The sequence below is a fragment of the Crocodylus porosus genome, unplaced genomic scaffold (assembly GCF_001723895.1).
Source record: "Crocodylus porosus isolate Cpor-Errol unplaced genomic scaffold, CroPor_comp1, whole genome shotgun sequence".
NCBI classification, from domain to species: Eukaryota; Metazoa; Chordata; order Crocodylia; family Crocodylidae; genus Crocodylus; species Crocodylus porosus.
The window spans coordinates 5,270,600-5,282,628 of NW_017728918.1; the positions used below are offsets into that span (position 1 = coordinate 5,270,600).

At 45.6% G+C, this 12,029-nt stretch overlaps 1 protein-coding gene across 12 annotated transcripts in view; it reads right to left on the reverse strand.

Annotated features, from left to right (window-relative positions):
- The window catches only part of PKHD1 (polycystic kidney and hepatic disease 1 (autosomal recessive)), a 383,573-nt gene that overhangs the window by 100,541 nt on the left and 271,003 nt on the right, over nucleotides 1-12,029 (reverse strand). For all 12 annotated transcript variants that reach the window (XR_002101523.1, XM_019537166.1, XM_019537170.1 and 9 more), the window contains 5 exons: nucleotides 11,296-11,450; nucleotides 6,440-6,592; nucleotides 5,166-6,044; nucleotides 3,455-3,623; nucleotides 565-722 (listed from right to left, as the gene is read on the reverse strand). Coding sequence is in view for 11 of the 12 variants with exons in the window: in XM_019537166.1 (XP_019392711.1) it covers nucleotides 565-722; nucleotides 3,455-3,623; nucleotides 5,166-6,044; nucleotides 6,440-6,592; nucleotides 11,296-11,450 (1,514 nt within the window). In the remaining variant the exon portion in view is untranslated. The remainder of the gene's footprint in view (nucleotides 1-564; nucleotides 723-3,454; nucleotides 3,624-5,165; nucleotides 6,045-6,439; nucleotides 6,593-11,295; nucleotides 11,451-12,029) is intronic.

Consider the following 12,029-nt stretch of genomic DNA (forward strand, 5'->3'; position numbering starts at 1 on the left):
AGCCGGCTGAGGAAATGCTAATTGTAATTAAAGAGTTTATTTGGAATCACAGCGCAGGGTTGTAATCAGGAGGAGAACGGAGCCGTGCTGTGTGAACTTGCCGAATGTGGTTATAGAGCAAAATGGGTCTTTTTAAGCCAGAGGAAGTGTTCGTTAAGCTTCTGGCATGGATTTTCAACCCGACTGCCCTCTTAGTAGGGCACAAATAAAATCTACGCTGAGCCAGTTAATGCTGCTATTTTCAACATGCAGAGCACCTCTCATCGAAGGATCTCACTGCACTCTAAATAGGTGGATAAATGTTAGTCTTGCTTTATAAAGGGACACATTAAAGCATAGGAAAATTAAGTCAATTTAGAAGACTTGCTTTGCCGATGGTCAGAAAGACATTACTGAACATGGGAACCCAGAAGCACGACTACCAAGCCCTTCTTCTATGCCTTGGCCAGCAACCTTTCAGAGCCGCAGACAAGACCGACCCTTCTTGGGCCTGGGGCAGGCCGTCATTCTGGCCTGGCTTCCCCCCATGGTACAGCAAACTTGACAGATATTGCAAAGTCTTACCAGCATGCAAATAAAACTGCGGCCACTCCAAATCTGACTTCGGAAAAGCGGACACGGGTGGTTCCAGACCCAGAGCGCTTCCATCCAAATCCTTGAAGAGAGCCTTCCTTGAGCTTTCACATCTTATCTCAGGAACCACCGTATCCTCGTATTCATTGCTGCTGAAAAGCAGAAGAATCAATATCATCATCAGGGAGACAGTAGGAAAAATCAGATGGTAGTGGCGTTTAAAGGTTTTTTCATTGCTCATAAATGCATATCACGGTGATACTTCCAAAATGGAAGTGGGTAAATAGGGGAGAATTAGTAAAATCTGCTGAGCGAACAAGCGGTCTGATTGGCTTTGTCACCAAACTCTGTAGCAACGTGTAATTTCCTTGAGACCAGGCCCAATGAGCAAAACGCAGATCTGGATCCCAACCTCCCAAATGCTAAGAATGATCATATTCAGAAACATATTTCTCCTCCAAGTAATTCCCATTCTCCTCTTTGTTGGAGAACCTCAAGATTTTGGCTCAGGCCATTATAGATAAGGCCAGCCACAACATTTGGATCCAGTTCCAGGGTTGCGTTCTGAGTACCTCTATTGCCCAGAAACATTTCCAATTTTGATTCAGCACGTGTTTTCAAATAATTGAATGTTGCAGACAAACCATAGTGCCTCATACTCCAGCCACCAGAATCCACAGTGTTTTAATTCCTGTATCTCTCAGACCAGGATGGAAATGACCGTGAGACACAATTCTGCACGGTTCCCTGGGTTGGTTCGACCCCTAACCTGGGGCTGTTGAACTGATTGCCTGTGGGCTGTACGTGGCCCCCAAGAGATTGATGTGCAGCCCCCAGGCTCCCACCTGGCCACCACTCCCCCATTACTCCAGAGGCAGCAGTAACTGGGGTCTCCAGGCTCCCTCGCCCTCCTCTGACTTCCACTTCTTGTCCCCATCCCAGAGGACTGCACAGCCTGACATGGTGTAGCACAGCCCAGCCCATGGTGCTGGGGGAACCTGCCGAGCTAGGTACCCATGCAGTACTGTGTAGGGAGGGAGGTGAATCCAGGATGCCCCTATATACAGTGCAGTTGTGGGGAGGGCATCTATGTAGCATGATTCCCAGGGGGGGCAATGGCTCACACTGGTGTGGCCTGCATGGCATGCAATCCCTGGTACTGTGGCCCCTAGTTGCTTAGAAGTTGGACAGCCCTGCCCTCATATGCCCACATGCCCCTACTCCAGGAGAAGCCCCAGCTCCTCTCTCCAAGTCCCTTTGTGGTCCCTTTTCAATGCTGAGGCAGCACAATGAAGCTATCTCATGGGCCACAAAGGACTGATCCCATTGCACCTCTTAGGTGCCAAAGCAGGCATGCAATACTATTCATGCTGCTCAGGTCCCTGAAAAACTGTTCATGCCAAAGATGTGTGGGTTCTCCTCCACCCTGGGGCATTTTTGTGACTTAGTCTTAAGGCTTAGACCACAGGATGTTACAAAAGTAGACATATTATCGGTTTCCAGGGAGTTGAGCGGGATGGAATACAATCACACTTAGGTGTCCAATCCACTTAAGTCCCCAAGCGATGGAACAGGCTCTGGCCTTGAATAGTGCATAGTTTTTGCAAGCTTGGATTTAAAAAATGCATGCAAAAGATGCAGAGGCAAAAAGCCTGGACCCTATCCAGAGGCTTAGCAGAATACTGAGAAAACACTTTGCATTACGCGTGTCCATCAGGCACGTCTGCAAATCATCAGCTTTTGCAATGCTTTGTGCGGTAGCAGGTCGCAAACAGCATAATACAATGGACCGGATTCAGAAGTTAAGAATAATGGGAGATGACAAGCTGGACAGTGCTCAGAAATCCACATGCAAACTAATGCCTGGAGCAAAAAAAAAAAAAAAAAATGAAAGCATTCACAGGTCACTTAAGGGGCTGTAGACTGGAGCGGTGTGAAGTACCTCTGATTATTTTTTGTCATTGGGTTTCACTTCTTCTGCAAAAGTTTCATGGCGGGGCGAGTCCCTGTATTCCAGTACTCCATACAAATCAAAACATAAATCAGCCTGTGTTTCCAGAAGATTGAGTGCATCTGAATGGTCGACTCCTAAGGGTTGCAGACACATTTCTTCTTGATCCCTATTCCAATATGTTCAGGAGATTACCTCTCTGGGCATGAGGATGGCTGGCACTTATCTGCCATCTCACAACCTTCTTGTAACTACTCAGCATCAGTGATGTGATTTCACAGGCGAAAAACCAACTCTTTTTCTCATGCCAGAAAGGATGATATATCCATCACCAATTTTTTTCTTTTCTGGAGCCCCTGATGTTGTTTGCTGCCAGCACTTGAGAAGTCAACTGTGCTCAAGACCAAATATCAGAACCTACTTTTCCTACCCAGAAGGTAGTGGTAGGACTCCAGGAAGTTTGGTTTGGGGGAAGTTTGAAAACAAACGATCTGAGCCTTGCATCCCAAGTTAAGATAAATAATTAGATGCTCAGATTTTTCCAGTTCTGGTCCCATACATGATCAGTACAAGAGCAGGTAGAGAAACAGAGAGCTCAATTTAAAAGGGTAGTTTGGATCAAAAAAATTAGTTCAGTACTTTATAACAATTCAGTCAATTATAGTACTCAGGTTTGGGCCTGAGTTTAGATTTTGACTATCCCCACGAATTTTGGTTTAGACTCATGTCCAGCTTCTAACTCCCATGCTCCTAACGAAAAAATGAAACTCATTAGAAATAGATGTAAGCGGTACTTAAATATGCTAATTCTGTAGTGATGAGTGCTAAAGACAGAGAAACATATGACCAGGTGGGGAACTGGTGCCACACATGCATTATAAACATTGGTGGGGGGGAGAGTATCTTCTTAATAAGAAGAAAGCACACCACCTTGCTTGCAGCATATGAAAGTAAAGCTTGTTCTTCTCATTGACATGTAGCATTCTCATCTTCTCAGATGTGATTGGGTGCATGATGCCAGTGCTATCAGGATTTGACATGATGCAGATGTCCATGTCGTCACTATAGCAACTCTTTGTAAAACCAGTAAAGGTGACTTCTGTGGAAAAAAAACCCAAAAACCTCAACATTAATGCAACCCCTCTAAGAATTTAAATTGGTTTCAGGCTTGCCACTTTACTAAAGGTATAACCACACAGACAAACTACTGGGAGACATGGGAGGGTGAGCCCTTATGCCAAGGCAGTTGTTTTGCAGTAATTGCCTGTGCGCATGCTCTGATATGGCAGTGAATGAGAATTAATCCACGGCAGCCGAGCCTTCCTTCACTGAGGACTAAGCTATAGTGGGCTATATTTCATTTCCCGTGGGCAAGGAGATACAAATGACAAAGTGATGTACAGTAAAGCGCTGCTTCGTTTGCCTCACAGTGCCTTGCTCATGTGCCTCTGCTCTAACTGGGGTTTAACTCACCTGAAGTTGAAAATAGTGCTAGAGACCCCCATGAGGCTAATAGCACTTCCTAATATAAATGTGTCATAAAGATACAAGACTGCAAGGTGCTCAGACACCTACATAATGGGGGGTCATATCAAAGCCTAAGACAGTTCTTATCAACCTTTTTAGACTCAAGGCACCCCTGAAAGGCTCCAGGCACCCCTTAGAAAATACCAGCTCTTCGTTTTCACTCATTTTCTGACTACAGAAAAATAAGAGAGCAATCTTTCTGTGGCAAAGACTTCTGAAGGGCCACAGCAAGTCAGGATATTTATAATACTATGGATTCCTATTCGAAATCTCTGGGTTTTTTATCCTTTGAATAATGTTTGCATACCTAACAGTGCTAATATTGCATGGCATGCTATAGCACCTCGAGGCACCCCGGGGTGCTGTAGCACCCTGGTTAAGAACCACTGGCCTTGGATAGGCAGATCTGAAACTACACAGTCATCTGCATGCTTCTGTAATGCAAACTCTTGTGTTATTTGTAATGCACATTCTGTTTAACCCAAGAACACAAAGGATAAAAGGCTACAATCATTCATTAAGTGAGTTTTACATACTTCCACTGAAGTTATTTACTGTCATTAACCATTGTAATAATAATAAGTATTATTATTGTCTGGCTTTTTTATAGCAGTGTTTACTAAACAGAACCACAATACAGGTTACCGATTCTGAACATGGCGCCCTCCAGGCCTCGGACTCGACGATCTGCTGAGGTCCCTTCCGACCCTAATATCTATGAATCTATGAACACAGTAAACAAAATCTGTAAAGCAGTTGACATCCTTGTTATCTTTATCCAGCCATAGATACCAATAGATTAGGCAGGTATATCAAATAGAGAAACCACTTCCTCAACCCCTGAAATAAAGGCTCTTTTGGAGTATATGTGCAAGCTGTGCAGTGCCACAGAGTACAATACAACAGTTAGGCATCCGTGGAGGAACCCTGGCCAACCTCTAGGCTCCAGTGAAGTCAAAAGACATTTTGTCATTAACTTCAGTGGGACCAGAATTTCACTCACTGTATCCATTTCAGATTGCAGGACAGGGTGGTACATAAATAGGCAGAAAATAATGACTCTGGATGGGATATTTTGCTAGGATATTCAAGCTAATGCCAACAAAAGACCAACCTTGTAGCTTCATGATTCCTGAGACTGATGGATCGTTTCTTATTTTGTGCCATGCTTCATCAGGCCATCGGCTAGTATCGGAGGCGAATGCAGGCCATAGAATCCCAATGCGGCCTCTTTGAGGGTAACGTGGAGCTCGGTCCCTGGAAGTCGAGTCACCTGAGAGGGGCTTGATTCTGTCCTTAATGCAGTCAAATGTTTTGCTTGTAGCAACAATGACAGAGGTCCTAAATTTGATGTATTCTTTCCTTAAGGAGTGCTGCTCAAAAGAGCGGCGCACCACCACAGCCAGGACGCCCACCGCATTGTCTACCAGCATCATATTGTCCATCACGACACTGCTTTCAAGATGGAACGTGACACCATAGTCATAATTCTTGTAGGACAGGAAACCAGTGATCCTGGTACAGTTTTGAAACCCATCTCCTCGGTATAAATGGACACCATGAAGGCTCGAATGGGCTACATTTTCAATGTACTGATCTCTGGCAAGGGAACACTCTTGCCCCTTGATGTGAAAGGCTATTCGTTCAGATCCTGCCACAACATTACCCAGTAAATAGGCACCGTCTATGAGGTTTACTTTGATACCAGCAACCCAGTTTGGTGACCCTTCTGGTTGCTTGCTCAGAATGATAAGGTTCCTTGTAAGAGAGTGGTTTTGGCCTTCCAAGTCAATGCCAGGGCCAACTGTACTGAACATTACATTATCACGCAGTACGATGCCATGGCTTGCAACTGACTGAATGCCACCCCCGCAGGTCTGGTGAATGCTGGAAGCGATTACTGCAGAACCCTGCGATACATTTCTGAAGTCAATGGCAGGAAGGTGCGAAGGCCCAAAGTTCAGAAGTTCAACATTTAAGAGCTGAAGGGCACCTGCAGTGTGATAAATGCAGTGAGATAAAAGTAATTGGAGACAGACTGTTTCATCATCATCATCAGTAGTAATAGCCAGAATAACCATAATTTCCACAGTACTATCTAAGAACCAACCCATGGAAAACTTGCGAAGAACTAGATGAGAAACGGAACGCCATACAAACGCAAGGCACAAACCCGGCATTTGTTTACAAAGCGAGACAAAATGCCGGTACAAAATCTGGATAGGTTTTCAGGTTATTATTACTACACTACTAGTTTTTTGGATTTTTTTCTGAAGGCTCAGTACTATACAGCAAATAGAACAAGTTACAGCCAGTTTCCAGAGTACTGGCCTGGGCTAAACTGGGCCGGATTGCTGCAACAGAGCCAAGTGGGTGAGTTTTACCCACCTGCATATTCCACTCCATTGGCATTTCTAAAGCGTCCTACTAGAAGCCTTCCAGCGCAAACGGTGTCAGACTTGATCTGTATACTCCGTGTCAGAAGCCCAACCTCTGCAGCCAAAGGCAGCTGTCTACCATCTTCTGTGTTATGGGAACGCCCTGGGGAATCGCAAGGGGAGAAATATGATCACTACGTATGAGATTTTGGAAATCAATATTTTCGGGACGTCCACTCTAGCAGCAAGTGCCTGGTTTCCCCTCAGCAGCTGCACTGCCGTTCAGATTCATTCGTCCTCAGCACGGTCCAGAAGCACAAACAGAGAAGCAAAAAGCCCACCTGAACGTCACTATTTACAATGGATATCGATCTCTCAAAAAGAGAGTGCCATGTCTGCTCAATAGGGTAAGCACCTCCTGAGCCAACAGGAAAATTCCCACTCTGTGCTCTTCAACTAAACGTACTGGAGACATTGTGCCTTAGCATCCTGTAAGCCAAAGCTGGTCTTTCCTGAGGCTACAAGTTCACACAGTGATCAGCCTGATGCCGTTGCTAAAATCAATTTACTATTATAAAACTTTGTACTAACGTTGCATGTAAAGTGTAAGAAATTGATTCCAGTTCACAAGGCTTCAAATCATGCTTAATCTCCCCTTGAGTCCTAAACAGTGCACAGGACTTTGGGAAGCCCTTCTACACTGGGAAGCAGACATTCACCAGGTCCCATCTCCTTGTTCAGGCAAGCTCCCTTGGATTTGTGATGAGCCATTTCAGTGTGGTTGTAGGGAACCATAGCCGCTTACTCCAGCAAAACCGCACAGGGTGAAACCAGGCCTCTCCTGAATCCATGGAAAATTCCCGTTGTCTTCACCAGAGCCAGGATTTGACCTGAAGTTGGTTCTGTGCCCCTTAGTACTGAATAATACAAGCAAAGATTCCTTATAAATGAAACTGCATATTGTGCTCTATGGCACGCTGCACGGAACGTGTGGCTCTCAGCCTACGTAACCAAGCTAGGCAGAGTCAAGCTTTGCCCCGTTTAACAAAAACCAAGTTTCATAGTTCATTCTCCTCCTTCTCCCTTTAGCTCGGTGTAATTCTAAAGCAAACAGAGCTAAAAGTGGTACTATTGATAGCACTGGCTGCAGATTCAGCGTAAGCCAAATTATGGAAGCACAAGACTTGGAGGAGCTTGGCCAAAAGCTTGCTGGAAGCAGAAGTTGATGCTACTGTGTTGGGAACTTTAGAGCAGGCACGTCCCAGGCTTCCTCTGCATAGCGGCAGCACCAAGACACATTCTCAAGACCCTGTTATATCATCTACTCTGCCTAACTGCTGGATTTGGATATATATATGCAGTGGGAGTGATTATTTCTCAGCAGCGGTTCCAGCTGGGCAGGGAAGCAGTATAGACATAGCCTGAAACTAATACCATTGGACAAGGAAACGAATTAACCTGATGGCAAAGACTTTTGGTCACATGACAATCTAGAGGTGACAGGCCATTTCTTTCTTTACTTAAGTTTGCTTTATGAGCACCCAATTGCTCAAAATAACCTGACTACACAAAATACTACAAACCATAACAAAAGATCTGAACACCCCTATGTCCAACCATACAATCATAGAAAGTTAGGGTTGGAAGGGACCTCAGGAGGTCACACCTAGTCCAATCACCTGCTCAAGGCAGGGCCATCCCCAGCTAGATCATCCCAGCCAAGGCTTTGTCCAGATGGTTTTGAAAACCTCCAAAAACACAGGATGCCAAATGTGGCCTCACCAGTGCTGAACAGAGGGGAAGAATCACTTCCTTTGATCTGCTGGCAGCACTCCAACCGATGCAGCCCAGGACGCCATTAGTTTTCTTGGCAACAAGGGCACGCTGCTGGCTCATGCTAAGCTCACTGTCCACTTTCACCCCCACAGCCTTTTCTGCAGACCTGGTGCCCAGCCAGTCAGCCCCCAGCCTGTAGCGGTGCGTGGGATTGCTCTGTCCTAAGTGCAGGACTTTGCACTTGTCCTTGTTGAACCTCATGACACTCCTTTTCATCCAATCCTAAGAGTCTAGGTCACTCTAAATCCTAGCCCTGCCCTCCCGTGTATCTACTACTCCCCCCAGCTTGATGACACTATATCCATCTAAACATAAATTTGACACCACAACCTTGCAAAAATAGGTTCCAACTTTGTAGGTCAGAAAGGACCACTAGATTTATCTTATTTGACCTGCGTGCCGCATTAAGTATGTTCCATAGTAAGCCCAACTGAACCTCAGTAAATCTTTCTGAAAGATATCCCTTCTTGATTTAAAGACCTGCAATATCGAGTTGTGAGTGGCTAAGTCACTCAGCGATCAAGGGGCCACGAGTAGATTCCAGGGATGAGATGGATCAGCATGGCCTGGCGAGGGGAGTGCGATGGAGCCACAGGCAGCTTATCTGGGGGGCAGCAGGCAGGCCGGCTCCCCACTGCTCTGCACACTCCCAGGGATGGGTAAATAGGAGGGAAAATACCCCCCAGATTTGTGCAAGGCACAGGGGAGGATGCAGGCTGTCCACTGTGTGCTAGAGGCTTCCCACCCTGTTTCCCTCCCCCAAGGCCTCCATAGCCCAGCAGGAAGGACCCAGCATCGGAGGATGGAGTGGAGCAAGGAGGCTTGGGGCTGCCACTTCCGCTGGGAGCTCCATGCCAGCCATGCCACCCCTGCCCAATCAGCAGCAGCAGGGGGCACATCTTTGCAGTGCTGCTCAGGTGGCAGCAGGGTGGGGACCCCTGAGGACTGCAGCCCACATCTTCCTCCACCTCCCACAGGCTCCACTGTGCTCTTCTCCAGCTGTGCTGCCTCCACAGGTGGGGGGTAGTAGGGAGGGGATGGGCAGGCATGCTTGGTTTTTGAAAAGGTTGTCACCCTAGCAGTAGTGGCAGTGTAGCAGCTCTGGCCCCAGCTCCAAGACTGGACAGAGCTGCTGCTGCTGCTGCTGCTGCTTATACAAGGCCATGTTGGGGAACTGCTCCTGGCTTGTGAGGGAGGCTATGGGGAGAAAGATGGGGCAGGGATGCAAGGGACCTGAGTCTGCAAGATGGAGAGATTTGGAAGGGCAGAGGCAGTGGCAGGTGTGGCTCCAACCCCAGGTCAGAGCCAAAGCCAGAGCTGGAGCCAGAGCCAGAGCTGCAGAAGTTACCTGCTCCTCTCCACTATCTCATACTCAAATCCAAGACAAGTTAATGCGGGGAGGCTCATCTTGGATTTGAGTAAATATGGTAAATAACATGTTATATTCCAGGGGTGTCAAATGTATAGTCTCTGGGCCAGATCCGGCCCATGAAGTCATGTCATGCATTCCATGGGGCTCCTAGAAAAACCAGGAATTCAAGGCCGGATTAGTGTGGGTAGGGCCTGCTGCCAAAATCCAGAACATGGAGCTCCGCTGGGAATGTGCTTTTATGGTAGGGGGTGAGCAATGGTTGTGTTAAGCTCCCCAGCTTCCTGCCACTACCCACCCTGCTGCTGTCACCACCACTACAAGTAAATCCAGATCCTATCTAGCCCAGGAGACCAAGCTGGTTTGACCCACCTGTTATATACAAATATACCATCATAATTTGTACAGAAATAATTATATCCCTGGGTAACATGATAGCAAAACATTAGGTATCGATAAATTATTTACCTCTATACATATTATAAAAATATGTGGTTTATATATATATGTGTGTGTGTATATATATATATATATTTATATATATATAATTATGTATATGTATGTATGAGTGCGAGCATATGTGTGTATATGTGTGTATGTATATGTGTGCATGTGTGTGTATATATATATGCATGCATGTGTGTGTGTGTGTGTACACACACACACACACACACACACACTTAATTTCTAGTTTTGCAGATTTCACAGAACCTGCGAAATCCAGGATTGTCCACAAAATGAAATTAATAAAAATAAAATGTTGGCTTCCCAGTGGGAGCCAGCAGGCTTCATTGCTGGGAGTGGAAGGCATTGGCTCGTGGGGTGACATAAAAGGCAGTAGATGAGATGGTGACTGCCCCCTTGTCCCTCCCCCACTTGCCTGGCCCTCTCCACCAATCAGCACCAAGGGTTGAGGCAGCATGAAGGGCAACCAGCAATCAAGATGTTGGCCACTCATCCCACCTCCCCACCAGGGCCTCTCCACCAATCAGCGCTGAGGGACACAGCGGGCTCTGCGTACTATAAGCAGGCCGCAAAAACCCCTTTGCCTTGCTATAATTTAAGTAGGTCCTGATATATGTGAGATTATATAAGTATATATGTGTCATATATATATATTTTGTATCTATGCATTTTGTATCCATGTTAAAACCTGTCAACATGTCTCAAGGTGTAAAATTGAATCAATAATTCACATGTCAAAATTAAAAACTCACAACGAAAGTTTCGTGATTCTGATCACCCCCTCTACTAGAGGTTGTCCACATTTTCTGAAATTTCATATTTCAAAATATATTTTGCAATGAAACCAATTTTTCCTCCCTCTTTATTTTGACAGCTCTAATTTATATACATACATACACAGCCGGAGTGGGATTTTCAGACATGGTTAACTTTATCATTCAAATCAATAGTCAAATTACATTGCCTACTCTGCTTTGAACATCCTGCCCTTTAGTACAGGTATGAAGAAGCATACAGAAAAAAGAAATAAAGACACATCAGCAGGAAGGTGGAGGCAAAATCTCTCACTGTCATTCAATAATGATTCTAAGACAAAGCTATACAGGAATAGTGGGCCAGATGATGGAGTTGTCATGCAACAAAGCAACAAAAACATGGGAAGGGATAAAAGGGAGAATGAAAGACAAGTTTCTTACCTATATGCCTATGGAGAAGGCGCTCATGGATTTTAATGCTATGGTTCCTGATCTCTTTAACCGTGACTACCTCAGCTTGGTGAGGCTCGTAAGAGGAGGAACTGATGACAATGTTTCCACCATGACTCCAGTCCACTTCATCTGCGAGCAAAATCCTTGAGCCCCACAAAAGTTAATAACAGCAATGAGCAAGTTTATATTCAGAGACATTTCAAAGAAGAATGAAGAACTTGCCAAGGCAAATCTCAGACAAAATACTCAATGAAACACATAGGGAAAAAACAGACCTTGCATTTATCTCGGGTGTGATTATCCCAGCCTTTGACTTGTGTTGGAACAGGAGCAAAACCTTCATTTCCGCATGCAGCTTGGATGGCAATTAACTCAAATTAGCTCCAACTGTCCTGGGAAAAAGTGGTTTCTCAGAGATTTCACAGGTACTTAAAGTGGGGCAATGGGCTTGTAGGTCTGTAGGATCCCCAAATAAAAGGTTATGTCCCAAGAGAAATCCAATGTCTGTTTTTACCCATAAGCTTACCTCCATTTGCTCAGTGACTTTTAACTCTTCTGTTCATAGATGTCATAGACATTAGGGCTGGAAGGGACCTCAGAAGATCATCGAGTCCAGGCCCCCACCTGAAGGGCAGGAAGTCAGCTGGGGTCATAGGATCCCAGCAAGATAAGCATCCAATTTGCTCTTGAAGGTGTTTAGAGTAGGTGCTTACACCACCTCC